Raw genomic sequence first — 26,999 nt, 5'->3', positions numbered from 1 at the left:
GAAACAAGATCGAAAAAGAGACAACTATTCGTGCCACCTAAAATGGCAACATCGTTTGGTCAGAGGAGTCATATGTACCTTGGTCCCAAAATTTATAACACTATACCTCTTGATTAAAAATTAAATATAAGTAAATAAAAAATGGCTTGTGGATTTGGGTTCAGAGAACTGCCTTGAGATGGTCACCCCGCCAAAACAGTAGTCAATTTGAACTCGGAATTATTGTTGCATGTCTGCTATTTATATTTTATGTTTATATCCATACAGTGATAATTATTATATTATATTTATTTATTATGTACTAGAACATAATATAAAAATAATGTAAAGGAATGCCTCAACACGGGTTATGCCCATTCATATAGAAAAAAAAAATAATAAAAAAAAATTCAATAAAAATTATTTCTTGTTTAAATTAAGATGATCAGTATTACGCTTCAGGTGCCAGTCCAGGAGCTATGAAATATTCTGGTAGGAAAACATATTTTCAAATAACTATTTTTATGTCAACCATGTCAGTTATCGACCCGAGACCTCTTGCATTCATTATTTAAGTTTTAATTTTACACAACCTACGACGACAGCTCTACATAAAACTGATCCCCTGGAGTCAGTTTTTGGAACTAAATACTTCAAAATGCCAAGGGTGCTATTTTGAACCACTCTCGCGACACGAGAAAACAGTTTTTCTCGTGTATTTTATTAGATAATATGGCCGCGAGAGCATTTGGAATACCATCCCAGGTAATAAGCCCTGTAAAATGTTACAATGTTCTTTTGTAATATAAATATGAATGTATATTTTTATTTTCAGGTTATCCTGAGGTCGCTCTGCACTTTGTCAAGGATGAGAAGACCAGATTCTCCTTGGCCCTGGAGTGCGGCAACATCGAGGCTGCTTTGGAAGCTGCCAAGTCCATCGACAGTCCTGCCTGTTGGGAGAAGTTAGCCAAGGCCGCTCTTGCCCAAGGAAATCACCAGGTATTGTGTTTATGACAAATGATATGTGTAAACAAGTCCACACATCTGCGCATGCGCTGGCACTGCATGGATCATGTATATTGTCTTCTCCCTCCAACTCATGATTCACCGCTATGAAGTATAGTTTTTCTCGCTCTAGCCACAGTTTCACCAGATCTGGTATTATCATGCAAATTTAGGGTTAAATCTCGTGTTACTAAATAAGCGCATGTATGAGATGACAAGATGGGAAGGTCATCTGTTAGAGTCCATATCGCTAGATTTTTTGTTACTAGTATTGAATAAAATATACATACAGTAAAACCCCTGTTTTATGTTTTTATAGGGAGCAACAAAAAAGTGTAAAACCGAGGAAAAGAAAAATGCATGGAAAAAAATAATTACATAAAAATATTATTGTAATAGACTTATACTAAATATACTGCAGAAAAATTGTAAAAACTGTCATAATTAGGGATTATTAATATTTACCTATGATTTCATTAAAAGTATTTTGTATTTTTTTAAATCAATACTATAATGTGTTTTTCAAATTGAATTTTGAAAAAAACATGTTAAAACAATTTTACGTAGGTACTTAACTTAAAAAAAATGAAAATAAAATTTTTAATTTGCATAAAATGCTTACAATGATTTTTTCCCTAAAAATTGGGAAATTTTATTTATATGTATAACTATTTTTTTTCGTATTATGTTTATAACTTCAAATAATATTTCTATTGCCAAATTTTTTAACTTTCTGCATCGTAATTTATTGTTGTAAATACATTATTCTTCCTAAACATGCGTCAACTGCATGTCACAATTTAGTAAAATGTCAAAATAGACACTTAAACGAAATGGTCAATTACACTGCACCTACTTTGAATTTAGTTTGAGACAATAATTTACACATTTTTATTTACCTTGATTTTATTCACCATTTTGGGCAAATGCGGCGGCATGTGGATCGGCGCCTTTTGACGGATCGAATGAGTTTAGAAAATTTTTCAATTTAAAACCGGGGTTATGAAAAACGTAAATAACGTTTATTGGTTGAATATTTAAATGAAAATGTATCGAAAAAAATGGGACCTAAATATTTGGTCGTGAAAACTGGGAAAACGTAAAATTGAGGAATGTAAAAATGAGGTTTTACTGTATAATGTTGCAATGAATCTCCGTCTTTGTAATATATATTATTTATTTCAAGTATTTATTTACACATACTTTTACTTGGGAATGCACATACAAAGAAACCGCCTTTGGTACAAAGTGATTTTGCACTATCAGTCGCAGATTAGATGACAATGATAAATAGATCCTAAAACTTCATTGTTTATGTACTCAAATTCAGACATGTGCATTCACAATATTGCTGTCAATGTAATGCCCTTTCTCAATCCCACAGATAGTAGAGATGTGCTACCAACGCACCAAGAACTTCGAAAAGCTGTCCTTCTTATACCTGGTCACCGGAAACCTGGAAAAGCTGAAGAAGATGATGAAGATTGCAGAGATACGAAAAGATAACTCCGCACACTTCCAGACTGCGCTGCAGCTTGGGGACCCCAAGGAGAGAGTCAGGATCCTTAACAATTGTGGACAGGTAATACATTTATTTTTATTATATTGACATAAATATATTGCAGTAATATAAAGTTGCTTTAACTGTCTAACTAGGGTAAGTAACCCTGTTTTAGGACAGTCAAAAATATATTATGTTACTAGCTAAAAACACAATCCATATTAATATTACAATTGCGAAATTATGTTTATTTGTGTTCATGTCTAAACGGAGCGACTGATTGATGTGATTTTTTGTATAGAAATAGCCAAAGAGCTGACAGGTCTGTAGCTTGGATCTAGAAGGGCCAATGTCAGATTTCATATTTGCCCTCGTTTTGTAGAGGGTGGACTGAAAATAAAGCTACCTAAGTAGGAAAAAAAACATTTTTTGTTTTCAAAAACCATTTATTTCTCAACATAGTCTCCTTTTACTGTGACACACTTAGTAAGACGATATTCCAACTTTTTAATACCATCTGAATAATACGATTTCGGGAACCTCTCAAAATACGCGTTAGTTTCGGTAATCACTTCTTCGTTTAAGCTGAATCTTTTTCTGCGAGCCATTTGTTCAAGTTTGGAAACAGGAAAAAGTCACTAGGATCTAAATCTGGACTATAAGGTGGATGATCAACCAATTCGAAGTGTATTTCACGTAATTTTAGCATCGTATCTAATGCTGTGTGAACTGGTGCGTTGTCTTGAAGAAAGAGCACTTTTTTCTTCTTTAAATGTGGTCGTTTTTCCTCGATTGCATCATTCAATTGATCCAATAATGCACGATAATACTTTCCTGTGATTGTGGATCCTTTTTTAAGATGATCGATGTGCAATATTTCGAGCGCATCCCAAAATACAGTGGCCATAACCTTGCCAGCCAATTTACTGCCTTTGCCTTCTTCGGAGCACTTCCACCAGCTTCCACCCATTGTTTCGATTGATTTTTGGTTTCAGGTGTATAGTGGTGCACCCACGTTTCATCAACAGTTATTAATCGTCGCCAAAAATCAACAGGATTACGCTTTATCATGTCCAAACACTGCTGTGAAGTGGTCTCTCGAACTCGTTTTTGTTCGACACTGAGCCAACGCGGCACCCATCTTGTCGATAGCTTTTTCATGTGCAAATGTTCATGCAAAATGTTGAACACACTTTCATATGTGATGTTTACCACTTCAACAATCTCACGTAACTTCTATCGGCGATCACTCATAACTATATCGAGGATTTTCTTGATATTTTCTTCAGTAACCACCTCTTTTGGCCTTTCTGTTGATGGTATTGTTGCAGTGCTTGTTCGGCCGCGTTTAAATTCAGCAATCCAATATTTTACCATGTAATCTGACAAAAATAATCCCATTGGTTCAGCATGGGCATTTTCCTGTTTTTTTTTATCATATGGTATATATATATGAAAACCAATAAATACAACATAAAATGCATATCACTAATTTATTTGTCATAAACCAACTACGCCTCCAAAAGGGTCAAAAATTTTTTTCTTAATCTAGGATTAAAAACTAGACTCTCACAATTACACATTTAAATTAGAATTTATAATATTTTATGTATTTTTTTATCAAACCTTGTATACTAAGTTTGTATTTCTTTTTCTAGAAAACTCTGGCGTACATGACGGCCATCACGCACAGTTACGATGAGGAGTCTCAACAGATCCGCTCTTCTATGGAAGTAGAGGAAGACAGATTGCCCAGAGTTATTCCCGGAGCCAAATTCATCCGTCCGCCTTTGCCAGTCCACAAAGCACAAGCCAACTGGCCACTGCTTACTGTGTCGAGGTAAATTTAAACTTTTTGCTACGCAGATCTGTTAAAGGAATGAAAGTAGGCTGGATGCTGTGAAAATGAGATCTCTCACGAAAATTGATGTGTGCAAAAAATTTAGAAATCCATTTATAGAAGTAAAAGACAAGTCATCAACAAATTTGGAATAACGGTTATGATTTTATGACATCTTCGATACTGGTATCTTTACTCGGAGCCAAATTCATCCGTCCGCCTTTGCCAGTGCACAAAGCACAAGCCAACTGGCCACTGCTTACTGTGTCGAGGTAAATTTAAACTTTTTGCTACGCAGATCTGTTAAAGGAATGAAAGTAGGCTGGATGCTGTGAAAATGAAATCTCTCACGAAAATTGATGTGTGCAAAAAATTTAGAAATCCATTTATAGAAGTAAAAGACAAGTCATCAACAAATTTGGAATAACGGTTATGACTTTATGACATATTCGATACTGGTATCTTAACTATAAAATTTAACATGTTTAAATTCAATTAGAATGAACAAAATTTAAAATTATATCACAGTAATTAAATTGAATTGGATTGTGTGTGGATGTTCATTCTCCTGGATGAACATATTAAGTTCTCCAAAACGAAAGCCATTTTCATGAGAAGTGTACAAGTTTGGATTATGTCTAAGGGAAGAGACCATTGTAGGAGACTGCTGTGAGACATTCCATATATTTATATATCGTACTATTAAGCGTGTTGTCCGAATATTTATTAATTAAAATTCATGTTTCTGTAATAATTTTTATTTGTAATATTCTTTAATAATACGCATGCTTTCACTTTCTATTTCTTTGTATCCCGACTCAACACAGGGCTCTTGAATAAATAAAATAAAAATCCGTGTGTTCTTTCTTTCCAGGGGCTTTTTCGAAGGTCAAATGATGGCCAGGGGTCCTGCTGGGGTCCAGTCGGCGCTGGCGGCCACAGAGGGATCTGACCTGCTGGGAGCTGACGCCAGTACCCACGGGGAAGTTGGAGCCGCTTGGGGAGATGACGATGATGATATTTTGGATGGAGATGAAAAACCAGAGGTATGTTTTAGACACCGTAACATTTTAAATTGTATTACATATCTAGGAAATATAGTAAATAACAACTATCTTCCTATTTTGTTTGTTGTATTTAAAAAAAAAAAAACAGCTATATAGGGTAAAACCACCAATGATTGGTACTTTAAGCATATTAAGAAATGGTATTTTTTATAATTATTAAATGGATTTAATATTATTACAAAAAGACAAAGTATAGCTCAATATGAATCAGATGGAGAAATCAACGCTCTTTCTATTTAAAAAATTGTCTTAAAAAAAAATTCTTCCGAGTATTTCTTTTTATATATAAGCCAATCCCTTTTGTACTAAATGCTAAAATAATTTACTTTATTTGTCGCAAGTAATAAACAAACAAAATATCAATAATGCATGTAAAATACTGATTGGCATGTGTCAATAATTCAAATATTATTACGAATGACACTACAACATGTTAGCTATTGGCACAGTGCCAATCTCCGATTTTGTACATTTTTTTCTTTGTATAGTTGATAGTTGGCACCCATTAAAAAAGATAATTTCTGAGTAAAATAATCACATTTGATACAAAACTAGCTTAATAAACATGTATTCAATCACTGGTAAACATAATATAGTTAAGTTTTGTACTAACCTTGCTGAAAATTAAAGTTCAACACAGCTCTATCCTTAAAAAAATCTTAAGTAACTCTCGATTTCTCACAAGTTTTAGTAGAGCACATTGACAGATGGTTTTAAATAGGAATACCAATATAATAACAACGATTAATTGTGACCTGTATTCAAGAATATTTATTTATTTTATTTTATTTTATTCAGAAAACATACAGTCATACATAATAAGTATTAAAAAATACAATTTTCTATCATAAAAATACCAATTAAGTTTTCATAAATTAATGCAAAAGATGTAAAACATTAAATGTGACAAAAAAATGAAAATAAATATAAAATAAATAAACAATACATTAAAATAAATCAAAATACCGAATGCACACTCCGAGCCATCCACGCACACATGAACACCAGGGGCGAATCGTCAAAGTAAGCGATTATGCACAGCTTACCATTATATTTGACTTTAAATAATAATAAATTATGGTAACCATGTTTATGGGAAAAAAAAAAAGTAATTGTCATTTATTATAAATCACCGTTTATATCTTTCTACAAAAAAATATCTATGAAGCGCGCCCAGCCCATTCTTACTGAGCGATGAAACTAGCCGATTACCTCAGCTTATTCTTCCATACAAAAAAGTACACTGTATTTTTCGTCTTTAACCCGAGTCGGCTTTTTTAGTACTAAAACAAACTTGCAGATTACAAATATTTTTAGAAGATTCTCGATTTGGAAACTAGTATTTTGAACATTATTTCCGAAGGACTATTTTTCTTTGATGGGATACTGTTGACATATTATGTATCACATAGGACAGGTGGCGTTCGCAGTGGCCGTTTTAGGCATTATTCATTTTAAAAGAAATCGGCCAGTGCTTAAGTCTTGACAGTACTGTCAATGACAGATCATAATGGAAATATCTGCGGAATGTCATTGTGGTATTTGTTAATAAACTTTTGTGCAAGTATTGTATTAAATAGTGTAGAATAAAACTACGTTTATCGCGTGGTTAATAATAATTGTTGTTTGAGTTGATTTTCACAGAATTACAAAAAAATAGTCATTTATAATTACATTACTTACATGTTATGTTAGTACTTATATGTAGTACAAATTAATGAACATTTTTAATAGATTACCTATAAAATAAATCACGGCTCGCCACTGATGAACACACATATAAAACATACACAAACATATACATAGCATAAACCACTCAAGATGCACATTCAGCAACTATCCCAAATAATCGACCCCATGAAGAAATTTTGCGTATAAATGCAACGTGCAGTTAAAAATGTCTACATCAATACCGAGTCCATTATAATTTCTACAGGTACGTCTAATGAATGAATTCGAGGTATAATTGTTTTTATAAGTTGGTATATAAAAAAGGGAATTTAATCTGGTATAGCGAAGAGGACAACGGAAACCAATTTGATTAATATACACATTATATTGAGGGGACCATACTAATGAAGCGAATTCGAGTTGACTACGCACATAAGTATACTAAAGAAGTTTGAGTGTATTTGTATTTAATATAATTAAACTTGATAATTTTAAGTACTCCGTTTTCAATATTAAAATTACTATCCATTTTTTTTTAGTTTGAATAAGAGAGTGCCAATAACCGGGGAGGGGGTGCCGACAATACCCTGGTTTAACCTACTAATATCATAGGTCTTAACCTTTTATAGAACACCTAGAATGAATTGGTATATAAATATATCACCAGAATTGACATACATATTTATTTTCTAATATTTCGTATTCATTCATGTTACAAAAGTATCGTAATAACATACTCTGGTAGATCAGTCTACCACTCAGCGTTTTCAAATGCCACATGTTTATTATCTTAAAAATAACATAATTTATTTGGTTTGCAACACAAAATATTTGTTACAATGATTTACCTGACTATTTGAATATCTGGTACAAATTTTAAATCAACCTTAGAAATCACTTAGACTAATATGTATATCACCCTAACCTCGTGATAATAGGGTATTTTCACAAACGGGGAATAACTTTAAAAAAGCGTTCAATGGACGGCCTCTGTGTTGTAGGGGTTAAGGCGCTTGACTCAGAAGGTTCCGAGTTCGATTCCCGGTGAAAACATAAACATTATATGTGATTTTTCTCAAGCCTGGGTATTCTGTACTGTCATTAAGCCTCCTGGCCTGTTGTGGTGCAAAAAGAATGATGTATTAAAAGCAGCTTTTTACAATTATAAATTTATAACTATCATTGTCGTGCCTGCTGAAAGCGCTTCTAACATTGCATGCAAGTATGGCATGATAATTAATACATGCCTGTTCTACAGGGCGTGAAACATCTCTTTTTCAAGTAATTACAAATATACATATTTTAAACGGAAAAGAAACTTAAAGTCGAAGTTCGAAATTCGTATCATACCAAAACATTGCCATACATGCCAATGTCACCTTGCAATAAATAAGTGAAACACTGGATTTTGGACATATACTGGATGTAATTACATTATTGAAAAATTGCACAACTTCAAAATTGCATTAAAAAAGGTGCGAGTGTGTAAAGAAATTATGAAGTTTTAAATTATTTCTCTTTCCCAGGGTGCGGAGGCTGGGGCAGGGTCGGAGGGCGCCGGCTGGGAGGTGGACGAGGAACTGGACCTTCCCGAGGAGCTAGCGGGGCCGGCTGCCGGGGGCGCTGGCGGGGCGGAGGGCTACTTCTCCCCGCCCCCGAGAGGTCGCAGCGCCCGGGACCTCTGGCCCGACAGCTCACAGCTGCCCGCCGACCATGTGGCGGCTGGGTCATTTGAAACCGCCGCGAGGTATGCACTTTTTTGGACAATAACAAATTAAATAGATTTGTCACTTCAGTCACTTTATCAATATTCATCGTCTGTTTTGGGTGATCCTGTGGAAGCTAGATTCATTCAGGAACTTTAGTCCAGGAAAATTATTTGTCTGTAGACATCGAACTAAGCAAAAAAAAAAAGATTTATTTTTATGTATCGTATTATCATCGCTATGATTTTTTTAAAGCATTGTAATTCTGTAATGACTTCACTTGTGACATCACGAGTTGTCGTCGGTGAGTCGAGCTGAATTTAAAAAGAACATGAAAACACGCTAAACATGACTTCCGGAAACCAGGAATCACAACACATAATTGATTGGTTGCTGTTGCTGTTGACCAGAACCTATTATGTTTTAACTCTTAAAAGACTGTGCTAAATAATTCCTTTGCGTGCGGTTATGTAACATTGTGTTACCACAAGCAAAAGACGGAATATTCTAAAGTTTAGACATTTGAAAAAAAACATGGAAACATACTGTTTAATAATTCATATAAAAATAAATTTGGCTCTGTTATTGAAAAATAAATTAAAAATCATAAATACGCCGCTCATTTTACATGCTTGCGTCCCTCATCACTGTCAATAACCGACTGAATCTGTTTCACGCAAACACTGGCTACAGAACAGCATCTCTGCCTTCCTTGATATGAGTTCTATCTTCGTGCTCTCTCTAATACAGATCACCATCTCTGCCTTCCTCGTTATGAGTTCTATCTTTGTGCTCTCTCTAATACAGATTTATTGCTGTATCGACGGACATTTATTCTTCACGTAGCAAGGATAAATATTTTTGTACTAAAATCCAGCATAGTTGTACAAATTTTACTATCCAAATCCAGTGCGAAAATGTCCATATGAAGATTACAAAAAAGACAACTTCATCATTAAAAAAAAAGAGAGATAAGGGCATTGGAAGCAAAGATAGCAAACTCCCGTTTTGGTGTTTTCGAGAAAAAGAACAAAAACTGCTACACCAATGCCAAAGAGTCTTTATGTTAGAAATGTTATTTTCACTGAACTTAAACTTTAAGATACTAAAAAATTAGCTTTAATAGAAACACAAATTCATAAAAATTTCTTAATATTTGTATGGCACGGCCATTTTGAAAATTTAAATCTCAAGCCTGTCATTGATCGAATAAAATGGCTGATGGATATTGCTGTTTGCTTACAAACACTATTTTCAAACCATCAGAAGTATGATTTTAAACTACATTTGCAAAACTCAACTCATGATTTTTACAAAAATAAAGTTGATAAACTACAGAATGACATCATAACCAAAAAAAGTATTTTTTCGAAGGTTGCTATCTTTGCTTCCAATGCCCTCATATCAAGTCTTGTATCGTATGTGGACTAGTGAGACATCACAGCCGCACAAGAGTTAAAGTAGTTCATTTTTATCAAAACGTATTTTCATGAGTTTTTCATACATGCTTGAGAAACTTCGCTATACAATTAAATGCTCTAATTTGTATATCTAATTTGAAATACACAGACACCAGACAGATACAAGACAGATTTACACTTGAATTAAGTACTCACAAATCCGAAACAGTACCTGTTTAGACCTTTTATGTGTAGATTTCTAGACATATATAATTTTTGTATTTGGCCAACTAGAATATTCTGATAAAGTCTTATCGCGTATGCACGTGGATATTTTTTGTATTATATAATTAATTTGTAAGTTGTAAAGATGTACTTTTATCTAATTATTATTTTTAGACTGTTGTGTAAGGAATAAGAAAGCACTTAAATATTTAGATTTGCTGTGCAGTAATATTTCATAAAAGGAAACACCTATAGTCCTTAAAATATAGCTGTCAAACTAATGCCACTAGTGATGGGAAATTATTGATCACTGACCATGTACTGATAAAATCGATTTCATCAGTTTTTTCTTGCAAATATGAGACTCGGTTTCCGAAAATTGATGTAAAAACGCAAAAACAAACCTACTATAGTGTGTTTAAGACAATTATTTACTAAAAAAAAAGACATTAAATACTTTTTTCATGAATAACAACAAATGATTTTTTTTTAATTGATTGATTTACGTTGATAAATTTGTCTCATCTCTAACATTTTTGCAAAATGGCGTAACCTTGTAAGAACGTCGTTAATAATTAGGTTTATTTGAGTTATTTTTAGTTTTAAAGCTGATTTTATATAATGATGTTGATTTATATGTCAAGCATTGTATTAAAAAAATAAATTAACATTCCAGATACGAATGATTTTTCTAAATTAATATAAATATATCCTCACTTTCGCTGACAACTGTCATTCTAATCAAGCTATATTTAAAGGACTATAGTTATTTCATGCTTTGGAATTATGTCATTTGTTTAGGCGACTTTAATTTTAACTGGCGCGTCTTGGCGCCAGTCATTTGCTTTATAATAAAACTAAATGTTCTCCTATATAAAGGAAAACGCATTGAAATCAAGCAGAATTAAGGGACAGTCAAACAGTTAGTTAGACCAGTGGAGAGTGTTACTCACGCCGCTCGCGAGAGGATAGAATGCCGTATTACTCTATCCGTGCATACGGATCTCGCTTCCTCTACTTTCTTACCCCTTATCTTCGCAGTCGACATTTACCTGTTTGTTACTGTTGAATTTTAAAATTGTGAGAGAAATAAAGGAAATGTTTTTCTACATTTCGATTAACAAGACTGCCAAGTTCCAGTACCATTAAGACGATACAGTACCAATGCAGTGCCTTATGCACCATATAAATATGTACATCTCCCTTCATCTCCTTATCCTCTCTTCAAGCATTTTTGTCCTTATCCCTCCCAATTTACAGTAATTTAATGTTCTTAAAATAAATATAAAAAAATCTTTGATTATTGAGTACATGAAAATAACATTTTTATATGTATAAATTGTATGTATTTATTTGATATGTAATATATTTTCTTTACTAACTTTGTATACTATGTGGAAATCTGTTGTTAGTTCTGAGTTTATACACTATATCTGTTTGTTTACTAAAAATATGTATGTAGAACTGTTGATTTCCCAAATAAAATATAATAATAATATAATATGATGTGGAGAGTGTTGCGATGATGAGTTTGTGCTTCAAATATTGATTTTGTGTATTTCATATGCGTCCAGGTTACTGAATGAGCAAGTGGGTGTGGTCAACCTCGCTCCGTACGAGGCCCTCTTTATGCAGATATTCTCGGGGGCGGGTCTCACCTTCCCCGCCCTCCCCTGCCTGCCGCCCCTGGCCCACTATCCCCAGCGGAACTGGAAGGAGGCCACGCCCAAGAACGGCCTTCCCTGTTTCTGTAAGTAGCTTCCTTCATTCTATTACGACAACTAGATAACTTTAAAATCTATATTTTTGTAATAAAATAAATATAATTCAATTTTGTTTTGAACTACAATTTTATTTTTTTTCTCCTGACTGGTTTTAAAGCTAAACAAGCTTCTTTATTAGGGTAAATTTCACTAATGAATTCTAATCTATTTTATTTTTACAGTGTTAACTAAATATTACATAATTAATACATATCAAAGCCACATCAACCACATTACTTCTAAAAGTATGAACTTAATATTTTTATATAAAATCATTCATTCTAATTCGATTGTTGCGAACTCTTGGATTTAATAAATATTAATATATGTACCTAGACAAAATACATAAAAAGTGTTCTTCATCTCTGTTGTAATATGCTAATATTAACAGCTCCCTAGGGGTTGAATCCAGTCCTCGTCTACGAAAATTTGGACAAACTCAAAACATTGTTGATAGTTCATTTTTATTAAAATATTTTTCATTATTTTTTTCGTACATTTTCAGAAACTTTGCCGTACAAAAAAAATAATTTTTGTATCCAATTTCCCGTAAGGCTAAAGTTTCTCATTATATTAAAAATATTATTACTTTAGACTTCAACTATAAATAATTGAATGTGAATATTTCATTTTTAAATTTAAAATTTCTCATTTTTTGCATGTGTAAGCAACACCGTACTCAGCACTGTAAAAAGCGTGTTTTTTTGGCTCAGTAAGAGAAGGGTTAACGATAACGTCTATAAATGTATTTCTTTGTTTAGCTATTAAGTTGAGTAACCTGGTCGCCAAACTACAGCAGTGCTACCAACTGACCACCGCCGGGAAGTTCACAGAAGCCGTGGAGAAATTACAGTCCACGCTGCTCGCCGTACCGCTGCTGGTTGTGGACACTAAACAGGACGTCGCCGAGGCACAGCAGCTGTTGCAGATCTGCAGAGAGTATGTTCTCGGCCTGCAGATGGAGACGTTTAGGAAAGGTGAGACATTTTTCCTGCCGGATACAAACTTAAATAGGGATACACATAATGAAGATCGATGCACATGTTGGGCTTCATCACCGAGCTGACAGTGGATATACCAAAGTGGTTTACTTAACCGTCCCTCCCCGGTGATGTGTAGCCAGTACACATTGCGTCTAATAACTATAATATCTTTATAAATATTGGGTTTAGATTTTCAGTATTCCTCCATTACACAGTTACGTATCGACTGAAATAATTTGTTATTAAATAATAAGTACTTATTAGGCACAAAAAAAGCATTTTATCGGATATCGGGAATAAATTATACTCACAGTATACCAATGTTTCACAGTGTTGCGTATGAAGAAACAGTCACGTAGTCCAGTACTAGCCTACTAGCAGTACTAGTATAAGTAGCTCTCACGAAGTTGGCGCGGGTGCACGTTTCGCCCGAGCCGTTAGCGATACCCAATAGTTTTTTCATGTTTTCAGCAGTTAGATTTGAAATATTATCATCTTTAAATTAAATTATGGTTAATTACAGCCATTCTCTATAAGTATTCCATTTTTCCCTTTTTAAATCTCTTATTTTTTTAATGTGTAGTGACTACACAGCATTGTAACGTGCGGGTGTATTTAGGACAGTAAGGGAAAGGTTGATTCGCATCAATATTTCCCGTCCCGTCTCGAATTTCCGGATTCTGTATGCCATGGTTTTTTTTTCTTTTTTGTTGCTTAGACAGCTGACAAAACAATGAGGAAATTCAGTGTCTTTTTTTTTATTTGTTAATAGACTATTAAACTAAGCCAAAAACATTTTTTTTCATTTTTATATATTGTATTATCAGTGCTATGATTTTTTTGCTATGAAGTTTTGTATTTCTGAAATAACTCCGCGTCAGAGGTTGTTCTCTGTTATTTCTTCCGATTGGTTCGTAAGCCAACCGGATATCCTTCACAGCTCTCACATCATCGGTTGGTTCATATGGTCAAAGTAGTGCGTTTTTATTATTTCTTTTGTAAATGTTCAAGAAACTTTGCCACACAATTTAATGCTCTAATTTTTACCGCGCACAAGAAAACATTTTTTGTATCCAATTTCCCGTAGGGCTTAAGTTCCTCGTTGTGTCAATTTGTCTTAGTTTTGCCATGTTACTCATTGATATATATGAATACACTAGGCCACTTAAACCAACCAATGACAGGTCATAAGCTTTATAAATGCCTAGAATTTCATATTCCTTTTCAAAAATGTTTTCGCTCTCTGTTGCAACAAATTTAGATGTTAATAACTCCCTTGGGAGTAAATTCAGTCTGTCTACAAACCATTCGGATATACATACTCAAAATATTGTTGCGAACCATTAAAATTAAGAAAATAAATTTATTAAATATCTAATTTGACAAATATAATTTTTTTTTTTTCAGGATTACCTAAAGCTTCTCTGGACGAACAGAAGCGTAACTGCGAATTAGCCGCATATTTCACCCACTGTCGCCTTCAACCGGTCCACCAAATTCTCACTCTACGAACAGCCCTCAACATGTTCTTCAAGCTGAAGAACTTTAAAACGGCCGCATCGTTCGCTAGAAGACTATTGGAACTCGGCCCCAAGCCGGAAGTGGCCCAGCAAGCCAGGAAGGTCCTGCAAGCCTGCGATAAGAACCCCGTTGATGAGTACAAACTGGCGTATGATGAACACAATCCATTCAGTATCTGCGGCATTAGCTACAAGCCAATTTATAGAGGAAAACCGGAAGAAAAATGCAGTCTCTGCGGAGCCAGCTTCCTTCCAGAATATAAGGGAACAATTTGTTCCGTTTGTAATGTTGCCGAAATCGGCAAAGATTGCATCGGGCTTAGAATCTCCTTAATCCAATTTCATTCGAGATAAATGCACGCATGTCAACCGTAGTTTAATATTCTCGGAACGAAAATTGAAAATTAATACGCGGAGTATTTTTCTAAGAGCATTTCTGTTATTCTAAGTGGTCTTCGTATCGATTAAGTATTAATCAGGCGCCATTTAATGCATAAGATATTTTTGTAGCATTGAGAAAATTCCTAAGCCTTTTTTGTGATTCCATTGAGTTATATATTTGTTGGTAAAGATGGACTGCATTTTAAAAAGGCATTTTGTTATTTTATGCCATGCAATTTGCAATCCAATGGTTTATTATTATATTAATTATCAGAGTGGCAATTTATGTTTAAATCTATTATTATCTTGTATACATACATATTGAATAAAATAATTAAAAGTTGTAGAATTTTTATATTTTTCACTATTTTACCATGAGTTTGATCAGTCATTTTGTAATATTATATTTACATAAGTAGCACTTGAGCAACAATAATGGCACACATCCCAAATTATCGTTTTTTAATGAAGGATGCGGAACTGTTCCTATTTACTCATTAAAATATTTATGTAAAAGCAAAAATAATGATTTTGTACTTTTTGTTTTTTTACTATTTAAGAAATAATGACACAATGATCAGTAACGCGTCTAGTGAGTAAACTTTGGGTTGTGCCTTTGTTTTTGCTAATGAATGTTCACTTTACTGATAGCACACGGGTGTGGGTACTGACTGGTCTCCCGTGAAAATGTTTTTTGAGTTGTGCCACTATTATTCCTTGGGTGCGAAATATACATAATGAACAGTAACTGGCAGGAAGAGCAGTATATCAGAAAATAAAAACCAAACTAAGTAATTATATGTTTTATTTTACATTAAAATAATGTAACAGTATGATAATATAACAATCCAAAACATTACACAATTTATTCACAATAAAGATATTTCATTTCCTAGCACATACTTTCTGGAAAATCAAAACTATAAAAAAGTGATATCGGCAAAAAAAAAAAATTTAGAGAATTTGAACAAAAGATCATGTCATCACAGACTTCACCATTCAAAGAATCACTCGCACAATTGAGTCTAAGATAAGTTGTCACTGATGTAATATTAAAAAAATAATGTATTTAACAGCCTAAAGAATTGTGAGGTAAGTTATCATTCTCCATTTTTATCTTTATTCTTCTTTTTCTTCTTCTTCTTGGGTTCTCCGACTGTGTCGTCTAGATTATCGCCATTTAGCGTAGTGCTCCCATTCTGAACAGACACATCTGCATCGGCTTGGTCCACCTCTGAATGTTTTCTCTTCTTATTCTGTAACCAAAGTAAAAAAAAAATATGCAAATTAGTAAATTCAAATGAAATTTGGACATATACGATTCCAACAACATTTTGAGTTTGTCCAATTTTTTGTAGACTAATTTCGGGGTTTCATTGTGCATCGAAATTAAACTTCAAATGTTAATGGGGTTTAGATTTTTAGCCACCCATGCGCTCTGTAGCTGCAGGACATGTAATCTAGATTCTATTTGTAAACAATTATTTATAAATTAAAGTGTAAATGGGGGCTGGATTTCTAAACGTCCATGCGCTATTTGGCTGCAAGGCGTGTTGGGATGCTTATTGTACAGTGCCCTTGAGGTGATTTTCATAAAAAGGGCGCTAAATAAATTATCAGAAATGAATAAATAAACCCTAGTAGTAACAATAAAAGGAAATGAAAATGAAGTGAGAAAAAAATGAGAAAGCAAGGGGCACTTACCTTTTTCTTTTTCTTCTTCTCTCCTTCCTGGTCCCCGTTGGTGACAGTCATGGCTGCCGCCTCCTCCATGGCCTCCTTCATCACATCCACATTCTTCCGTGGAACGTCTCCGCACTCGTAGAACTTCAGGCGATCCTCCACTTGTTGTTTTAGCTTGTCCCCAAACACCGATGATTGGACTTCTGCAAATACAAGGAAAAAAATAATAAGCAAAATTCTCTCCGATGAACATTTTTCATCACCCCAACCGGCGTTATGTTATGTTTAAAAAATTTCAAATTCATTTGGTTCATAGTCAAACCAGCTAAAATTGTTATGACATAAAAACGGTACGTGTGCCCAAACTGAACTGAAAAATAAAAGCAAGCAAACAACAAAAAAGTGTAAATTATTATTTTAAACTAAATTCAAAGCAGGTGCACTGTAATTGACCCTTTTGTTTAACTATCTTCCTTCAGGATTAGTTTTCATTTGATTAAAAACGCCATATTGACATTTTACAACTCACGACACACATTTGACCATTTGACACATGTTTAGGAACAATATATATGCGATGCAGAATGTTTAAAAATGAAGCAATAGAAATATTAAAAGTTATGAACAAAAAATGTGGAAAGGAGACAGTTTAAAAAGTGATTTTCCGAGATCTAAATGGCATTTAAAATTCCAGCTTTCAGCAATTTTACTTATTTTTATTATGGCTTTTTCAACAGAGTTTCCCACAATAAATAAAGTGATACCATATAAATAAATTGATACTATATAAATAAAGTTTTTTCACTTTAGAGGAAAAACCAATGTACATATTTTACAAAAATATGAATTTTTGTTTTTATGTAAAATTTCCGTATATACTTCTGTATATAAACGTGTTTTTAAAATAAATTTCCTAAATACAGTTTGAAAAAAAAAAGAAATATTCAAATACTTTTGATGAAATCATTAAAAATAGGTACATTTACAGTAAGACTCCGTTTATCCGAACTAGTCTTCTTGATTGCCAAATATCCAGACTATTGATAAAATCTCAAAACAAGGACCCCGCTGCTCGTAAACGAGTTTCTTCGTCAAAGCAATTATCAACTTTGCTGGACATGTTTAGGTAATTTTTAATGTAATTCCAATTCGCCGAATAATTTCAAAAGCAATAGAAAAGTGATCTTAAAGTCAATTTTGCATTTTCTTTTAAAACATTGTTTTGATTGAATGGTAATCCAATTACGTCTGGCAAACGATAACTAAAGATAACATCTGGCACTCATTAATCCGGGTAATTGTAGTTTTACTTTATTTACACTGTAGTCCAGAACATTAATTTTATTTTAGTTTATTATTCCATACATTTTTAATTTCCTAATTTTAGAACTTTTTTAGTTGCTTCCTTGAAAAACATAAAAAGGGGTTTTACTGTATTATGAATGGGAAGTTCAATTTCCACATGGTTGATGCGAAATATTGATTTAAAAGGGTATATTGTAATTCCTACAGGCACCTGGAGGGTAACGCTGATACCCTGCAATGCATGTACCAATGCAGCACACATCTGGGCCTCGATTACAATGGGAAGTTAATAGAGTTATCTTCGACTGTCTATAAATAAAAACCGATATTTGTGTACGAAAATGAGTATATTTGCGTGAACGTTTAAAGTATCTTCGTCGGTAACCTATAATTGAACATGTTTGGAAGAAAAAATTGTATGCATATTCTGCTTTTCATACAGAAAACTTAATTTTACTTTATAGATACATGTTAACTTCCCATTGTAACCGGGGCCCAGGTGCAGATAAGGAAATGATAACTCACCAGCGAAGCAGTCTATTCTGGACGCTATAGAGCACTTGTTGGCGAGGTAGCGTGATATGCGCCCTTTGTTCTTCAGTCCAGCTCTTCCTATGAAGGAGGAATGGTACAGGAGCCCGTACTTCGGAGTGTTGCCTTTCGTCTTCAGAGCTCGGAATAGAGCTTTCTCGGCGCCTGGTAATGCAAGATACATACATATTATAAATGGCACATAACAGCTACATACTTATTTAAAGAAATCTTGCTCTGCCAAATAGAGTTACGAATACCATTATTTTCCTGCAAAATCGCTTATATGATATACTTCAATGCTTTTAGTAAAATATTTTACTATGGTAACTGACACCTAATGGTGCATAGGGAACTGCATTAGTACACCAATCGCAGCGTATCTTAATCTTTTTGTTAGATGAAGGTAAGATGCTCAGTCTTACGCTTCAGGTACCAGTCCAGGGACTATGAAATATTCTATATTACTATAAATATTTGCATTCTTATAATTGGTAAATTAGGTATAAGTACTCATATTACAATTTTGGGGGCCATTTTCGAATTGTAAATAACTCAATATTAGAACATGGAAATTAAGTTGAGGTAGAGTGAATTTCAAACCTAGGACCTCTGATCCGTGAGTCTGCGACACTAGCCACAGGACCACAACCCGTTTCAATATAATATTTACACACACACGAGTTGTTAAATAAATTTTAAAGAAAACACATTATGATTCAGGGTTCTTTTTGGTATATATGGAGAACATTCAGTTTGTTTTCCAAAAACAACCAGCATTTAATTAGTTTCATGATTTTAGTAATTTAGATAAATAATTTTTAACTAGCAGATAACTGAAAGGCTATTTTTATCATAACCATCTTTTTGTTGAAGGGAAACAATAGTGTAAAATACAAACATGTGGTAAATGAATGTATACAGTAGTGTGCTTGAAAATGAAGTCGTTCTTGAATGGAAATTATAAAATTATAAAGCTTCATACCCAAAATCTGAACAGTGGAGGCCGGGAACTTGGCCAGATTGGTGAGGCTACCGGCCTTGGAGATAAGGCGAGCTCCCACCTGGTCTCCGATAAGGCAGGCGAGATTGGGGGCGACACCGTTCATCTTCTTGTGGAGGTACTCGGATATCTGTTTTCTGGAAATTCAAACTGGAGTCAAACAAGCTTCCACACACTTTAAGAATAAAAATAAATGCCATTGAATCTATATTTGAATCAAATAAAACAATGGTGCAATTTCGTGAATACATGAAAATAAAAATTTAGGTTCCATGTTTGTGGCCGCAAATCTCGGAAAGTGATCGATGGAGTGACTCAATTTTTTTATAGAACACTGCATTTTAGCAGAAAAGTGTTTCTATATATTTTTTGTTCGGAAATTCCAATGGAAACAGAACATTCTATGCGTTTTGAATTGACTCATAATTTATCATAGTTAAAAAGTACTGAATGACAGTTCTGCACAGTGCTGCCATTTTACCAATTTTAGCCAAAGTTACAATTTTCATATCGATTTTCCTCAAACAATTTTTTTTTATTGATAAACAAGTTACTCGATAAAGTTTCAATTTTATAAGTCGCGATTTCAATTGAATTTAACTTTCACTTTCACTGTGAGTTTGGTAAATTATATGGAGGGCTTTTGTCAGATAATAGTAGCAAAAACTGTGTTTACTTGTATTCAATTTAGTTACAACAATCTATTTCCACTAAGGTATTTTTTATAAATTTAATAACGTCAATTCAGATTATTGATACCATTATTTTGAGAATTCCTTAACTCCAACGTCTTCCAGCATTATCAAAATATTAATAGTCATAATCGTGCAATTAACACCGCATTTCAAGGTTATAAACTATGTACTATTTATAGTAGTGTATGTTTATTTTTGTATAAAATTGTAAGATTCAATATATCCATGTGTTTATAATTTTCTCAAACTGAACGGTTTGGGTAGGTAGGAAGAAATTGCCTTAAGGCAATATACCCGCCCTTATATGTATATATATTGTATATGTATATAAAGTGTCAAATAAATACTTCAATTTAATCTAGTTGTGACTAGTTTACTGTGGTGAAAGGATTCTTAGTACTAGGTTTGACAATCACAAGAATGACAATGAGCAAGGAAAGGTCTAAATGTTTGCAAACAAAAAGGAGTTAATGCTAAAAGGTGGCACGTTTTCATTACCTGTATTCACTCAGTTTGACTAGCCGCCCCGCGAACATTTCTATATTGATGAGATCAACGGGTGAGATGTCCATCCCCATAGACATCTTGGAGGCGTCTATAATGGCTTGCGCCTTGTCTCCATCCATGAGGATCTCGGTGAGGGCCTCGAGTGATTCATCGTTGAGGTCCTTCCTGTTCTTAATGTGTTCAGCCGCCTTGGCGTACAGATAATTGTCGGGAACAATCTTGATCAGCTCTGGGAAGTGGTAAGAGTACCATTCTCTGAAGAAAGTAACATTTCTATTAGTGAGGTAAGAGTTGGATATAATATTACACAAAATTACACATGACAATGAATTATTTACATATTTTTATTTAAATGTACAATACAGCACTACAGCCGATTACAATGTACAAATATTATATGATTAGGTAATTAAAAAAATATGTTTTAAAAAAAAGCACAATAGATTATTAAGGTACAACATACAGTTATTATGGTACATGGTTAGAGATGAAGAGTCTAAAACTGACAATCCCAGCATGGAGGGGGGTATGATTCCACGGTAGAGGTGCATGGACAGTATGTGAGTTTAAAAGAAGGAAGAATTATGTATACATTGAGAATATGTTTTTTTTTTAAATAAAAATATATGGAATTTCGTTTTTCCAAGTTATGCATCCAGAGTGCATAAATTGAAAAACAAATTTTGAAACATTACATTATAGTGGAAGTAAGAGCAGATGTAAGAAAGATAAACATTTATTAAACAAGGTTAAGATGTGATTCAGCAAACGTTTTTAAAAAGAGTCACAAACCTTATCCGCATAGAAAAGGTGTTGATATCCTTGTCCAGTTGGTCCAGAAGGGCGATGGATTGTATGATCATGTTGTCGGCTCGGTGTACGTTAAACTTCACCTTGGCGCGGGAGTAGGAGTGGCCCAAGCCCAGTTGTGCTACTGCGGCCGTCTTGCTAGTGAAACCCTTGACCAACTTGGGGAAGTGGTGACGGATACCTGGAAGATAAGTTAATATGATTTGTGACAGCGATTTGTCTTTCGGCAACTCTCGACTTGTTGCGATGCAAAAAAAAATACAAAATAATAATTAGAAGCTTATTCTAGTAGTTGGGGGTCAGCCAAGCAAGCTCTGACTTCACTGTGACCTGAGTAGATCTATTGTGACTGGTCCCCGTAGATTAATTCTCATCCTCCAAGCCTAGATCTTTCAAGAGACGGGATACTGAATGGAGGGTGAGTGCTTCTATGTCTATTGCTAAATCTGTGGGGTTCATTGTCCATGATCGATAAGAATATAATTAGAAGTAAGTAAGTAATTTAGTAAAAAATATTAGAAGCTTACCTCTGACTATCTCTGGTACTGCACCAATGTGAGTGCAAGGGATGCCTAACACACCTCACTGATGGCCGCTCCGAGCTTAGCGTCCAAAACTCCCAGAGTGGTCTTCGCTCTCTTACTCGGCTTAGGAAGTGCTCCATCAAGGAACAGTTGCAGGTCCTCGGGGACCACACCTGCAATCCACAATATTAGAGTAAGATATTCTGGTTAGCACAGAGGAAAAAAAATCATATTGGTGATTTTATTTTCAAAATTAGATATATTGTGACATGCACCCAAGATAAATAAAACAGCTAAAACATTTAAACAAAATATTCTAGTTCATTCATTCCCTTATCCGCACCTTACAATATAGGTACTTTAATACCTATTTAACGAATTAAAAAATTAAACATTAAAATATAATAGGTAGCTAAATATTTCATGTAATAAAAAAAAGAGATAAATTCAATATTAAAACTATGTATTGCTTTTTAATTACAAGTAAATGTACAGTAGAAATCCGTTTATCGGAACTCCAGCCACCCGGATTGCCAAATATACAAATCATTATCAATAAAACCAAATATTTTCATCATCATCATTCCCTTTCCACACCTAATGGTGCATAGGGCACTGCATCGGTACACCAATCGCCGCGTATCTTGATAATTTTGTTACATGAAGGTAAGATGATCAGTCTTACGCTTCATGTACCAGTTCAGGGACTATGAAATATTCTGGTGTGAAAACACCTTTAAAATAAATATTTCAACCATGTCGGGAATCGAACCCGAGACCTCTCGCATGGTATGCAAACGCGCTGACCATTACACCACGAGACTTATAAATTGCTAGACATGTTTTAGTAAGTTTTTGATTTGATTTCAATTTGCTTTATTATTCCAGAAGCAATAAAAAAGTGATCTTAGAGTAAGTTTTGCATTTTATTTCACAACATTGGCTTAGTTTAATGGTTAATCCAAGTATCAGGAAAGTGTTAATAGTTATGTGAACCACTTCACATTTCGGTTGGACAACAAAATTTCTTCTCAGTTCTAGGAAGAACTGTAATTAGTAAAGGACTGACGGGCGACCACTTTCATGACACCATCTCCTAAACTTATCTAATCTAACGGTGAATAGGGCACCAATGCAGTGTCACGCACCATCAGATGATAGGGATTTGCTGTAATTATCTAAATATGAAAAGGCTAGGTGAAAATAGTGTTTTGATTTGACCAAGAATAGCCCATTTTATGTAATTTCTTATATAAAGTTTTGATTTTTCACCTTCCGAGACACTGTTGATATTCTCAAGAGCTGTGACAGCCGTTTTGAAGGGCTGGAAGCCGACCAGCTTCACGATGGAGTTGAAGCGATCCAGGGAAGACACGGAAGCTTCCAGCTGCGGAAGGAGTGTTGCCACTTCCTCGAATTCCAGCACGTTGAACAGGGCATAGCCTGCTGCGTGCTCATAGAGCACCATCAACTTGACCGGCTAAAGAAAGAAACACCGATTATTCCAACCATACCGATATTATTTTTTATTTATTTTATTTTTAATCTTGAATAGGGCGCACATAAACATATTCTATTCTTACGTGTGCTCTAATAATAAAAATGTACATATATTTAATTTATAAGTCGTTTAACACTTAACCTTCTATTTGAAATTGTTTTTTTTTGGTCATATATGTTTTTTCCCGTTTCATAATGCATATTTTATATGCCCAAAATTTTCCTTCTTTTGAAAAACACGCACTATCCTGGATTCAAACTAAAGATATGAACTCTTTTTTTTTTATGATATATTTTGTTGCCCTTTAATAATAAGGAATATTTTAATGTTTTTTTAATATTTTTTATTTCCTTTTTTAATTACTATAAAAAAATCATATAATCTTTTACAGAATATTTTCTCTTATGTTACACAAAAATATTATAACTGTCTATTTATTATAGCAGCAAAAATTCATTAACATTTTCCTGTATACCCACGAACAGGTCAAGCCTTTGTGGGATTTTTTTATTTACTATTAAGATGTATTTCATTGCTATGTAATTATCCTGCATTTTTTAATACTCTGTTTTACCTCTTATGTATATTGTAAAAAAAAAAAAACATTTACTGCTTTATATAAAATAGAATTTTTGTGACTTCGTATTTTTCTGAATGGGAGTCTGATTTTTACCTTTTCTCAGGTATTGTGATTATGTTCATGTCGGCTTTGATAATTTCTTTTACAAAACTGTGTTTTTTTAAATTTATAGTATTTATTAAACACAAACATCACGCTATTGAAAAAAAGAATCTTATTTGTTAGTACTTTTAATTCTGTTAACATTAAATTTACACTTGGGTATCGGTTTTTTTTTCAAAATGATTCTTAAAGCTTTGTTTGATAAAAATGGTTAATTTGTTTAAATTTTCTTGGTTCGATAAAAATAATATGCTGCTACAGTAGTCAATGTGTGGTTCAATAATTGTGTTATAAATAATTTTGCACGAATCTTTACCAACAAATCTTCTTTAAACAAATATTATATTCCTTAAAATATAGCTTGATTAGAATGACAGCTGTCAAACTCATTTCATTAGTGATGGGAAATTACTGATCACTGATCAAATCAATTTTATCAGTTATTTCATGCAATCATGAAACTCTGTTTCCGAAAATTGATATAAAAAACGCAAAAACAAAAGCCTATTATAGTGTGTTTAACACAATTATTCACAAAAAATTAGACATTTATATTTTTTTCATGAACAACATCAAATAAATTATTTTTTTATTCGATCAATTTACATTGATCAACTTGTCCCATCTCTAACGTTTTTGCAAAATGATGTAACTTTGTAAGAATGTCGTTAATAATTGGGTTTATTTTAGTTTTTTTTTAGTTTTCAAGCTGATTTTATATATTAATGTTGATTTATGTTTCAAGCATTGTATTAAAAAAATTAATTAACACGCCGGATACAAATGATTTTTCAATATAAATAACTCCTTTGACGTTACTACAAAGTTATGTCGTTACTTTTTCTGACAACTGTCATTCTAATTGTGTTACATTTTAAGGACTATGGCATAGAACAAAGACAAAATAATACATTGAGAAAGTTTTTTTTGCTGTGGTTGGAAAAAAAAACACTGAAGTCTTCAGCGACTGGAGGGCATGGCAAAACTTTTTCCCGACCTCAGTGATCTGTTCATGATAATACGAAGATTTTTTTACTGTAAAAACAGCGCAAAGAGAGCAATCCCATTGTTGTCAATTACTAAAGTAGGAATGTTTGAAAAATTTAGAATGGAGACTTGTCTTTGGCTACCATTGAGATGCAATTTGTACTTTCACAGCGCGCGGTGTGCAATGTGCATGGAACATCGCGGTACTTTGTGCCTAGAATGCTCTGATTATTTTTTTATGTTTTAATTCCAAATAAAAGTTCTTTCTAATTAATCAATGTAGATTTTTTTTAATATCTCCCGTAATTATTAAATTAGGTCACCATAAAAGTGATGTGTATCAGAGACATATGTTTATGAACAATTTAACCCTAAATATAGTTTGTGAATCTAGGGTTAAATCTGAAAATCATTGGCACAGGGATGATACTAAAAGTCCGAATACGAATATTGCTCCGTTAGGAAAAAAACTAGATAAATACAGATGCACATAATAGTATTCATTGTGTATTTAAACGTCTGATAAAATCAAAAAGGTTACAAGTAAAATAATCTTAAGTAGTCGGATAATTTTACAACGTGTCATTCTTTTGTTGGATAAATAATGAAGGAAAAAAACGCGCTGGAAGAGCATTTATTATTATTTTTCGGTATTATTGAAAACTTTACTTATAATAATGGAACTAAGGCAAAGTGTTCATATTACCAATGTTTAGTATTACAATTGATAATCGAAAACAAAATATAAAATCCGTCTGTGAAATAAAACATGCGGCTTAACCTAAAAGTAGTTCAATTCTATGCAAAAGAAAAGTACGGTAACCATAAAAATTGAAATAAAACATTGAAGATATGAAAATAAAAGTTTTAAAAAAAGTTAATAATAAATATATAATCTTACCATTTTAAAAATATTACTCAAGTATCCATGTGAAATAAACACGAAGCGTCCGCACGTGCTAAATTTTAATTTCCATAGAATAAGTTTACCGTGTCTACTATGACTATTTCTGACATTTATTTTGTTTACACCAACTCAACGGGATTAAAAAATGTCAACGACACCTACTTAAGAGATTTTTGTCATTATTTGGCAAAAAATCAACATATTATGTTATTTTATAACTATAATACAGGTGCTTGCAATTTGCGAGTCAATACTAAATAAAGTGATTTTTAAGATTTATTTTAAACCTCACTGCTGATAATTTTTTTCGAAAAATAATTTATAATTGCGAATTCAACAAATAATTTCATCTTCCGTCTTGTGTTTTTTTTTTGTGTAATTTAAATTTGTACATATTTATACTATCATTGGGTTAACCATGATAAAAGAATTATAATAATGATTTACCTATGAAAATAAGTAACTTTATTGTTTCCCATATATTTTTTTTGATCCCTTTCATGTATTTACTAGTTATTACTACATAATTGGTAGGTACTGATTTCGTTCTTAAATTTTATTGATTTATTTTTTTTAACTTTCTTATTTGAAACAATTTATATACACATATATTTATATTTTCAAACCCACGTTTTTAATAAAAGTCAAACTAAACTAAAACGGCGTTGTGCGGCGCATCGCGACAACACAAATTTTTATTTTCACTATTTTGGATGAAACAAATAGCACTACCGCTACACTTTACAGCACTCCGTAAAAAAAATCTCTCGCAGCACCGCTGTAGTGCAGCGACACTGTAGTGCAGTTCTGACCTTAAAGG

The 26,999-nt window shown here is 33.3% G+C and overlaps 3 protein-coding genes across 3 annotated transcripts in view; 1 reads left to right on the top strand and 2 right to left on the bottom strand.

Annotated features, from left to right (window-relative positions):
- Positions 1–15,836, top strand: part of alphaCOP (coatomer subunit alpha) — a 32,038-nt gene extending 16,202 nt beyond the window's left edge. The window contains exons 11-18 of the mRNA XM_088240021.1: positions 815–981; positions 2,372–2,569; positions 4,147–4,328; positions 5,203–5,374; positions 8,593–8,813; positions 11,972–12,147; positions 12,922–13,137; positions 14,551–15,836. Of these exons, the coding sequence (XP_088096147.1) occupies positions 815–981; positions 2,372–2,569; positions 4,147–4,328; positions 5,203–5,374; positions 8,593–8,813; positions 11,972–12,147; positions 12,922–13,137; positions 14,551–15,017 (1,799 nt within the window). The 3' untranslated portion in view covers positions 15,018–15,836. The remainder of the gene's footprint in view (positions 1–814; positions 982–2,371; positions 2,570–4,146; positions 4,329–5,202; positions 5,375–8,592; positions 8,814–11,971; positions 12,148–12,921; positions 13,138–14,550) is intronic.
- LOC148272455 (nucleolar protein 56-like) lies at positions 15,833–26,249 on the bottom strand. Its single transcript, XM_088240022.1, has 9 exons — positions 26,174–26,249; positions 23,375–23,582; positions 22,106–22,275; positions 21,561–21,759; positions 20,760–21,023; positions 19,549–19,703; positions 18,558–18,728; positions 16,749–16,930; positions 15,833–16,300 (listed from the first exon to the last, which is right to left on the bottom strand). The coding sequence occupies exons 4-9, from the start codon at positions 21,629–21,631 to the stop codon at positions 16,145–16,147; spliced, it is 999 nt and encodes a 332-aa protein (XP_088096148.1). The 5' UTR covers positions 21,632–21,759; positions 22,106–22,275; positions 23,375–23,582; positions 26,174–26,249; the 3' UTR covers positions 15,833–16,144.
- On the bottom strand, positions 21,942–26,289 carry LOC148272454 (nucleolar protein 56-like). The gene is made up of 4 exons (XM_088240019.1): positions 26,263–26,289; positions 23,375–23,582; positions 22,165–22,275; positions 21,942–22,024 (listed from the first exon to the last, which is right to left on the bottom strand). The coding sequence occupies exons 1-4, from the start codon at positions 26,287–26,289 to the stop codon at positions 21,942–21,944; spliced, it is 429 nt and encodes a 142-aa protein (XP_088096145.1).
- Between the last annotated feature and the right edge of the window lie 710 nt (positions 26,290–26,999).

Source organism: Micrasema longulum, unplaced genomic scaffold, assembly GCF_059751315.1.
Source record: "Micrasema longulum isolate JH-2025_06_02 unplaced genomic scaffold, ASM5975131v1 h1tg002328l, whole genome shotgun sequence".
In the NCBI taxonomy this organism is placed as follows: Eukaryota; Metazoa; Arthropoda; class Insecta; order Trichoptera; family Brachycentridae; genus Micrasema; species Micrasema longulum.
The sequence above is the reverse complement of the archived record's forward strand: the minus strand, read 5'-3'. Positions and strand labels throughout refer to the sequence as shown.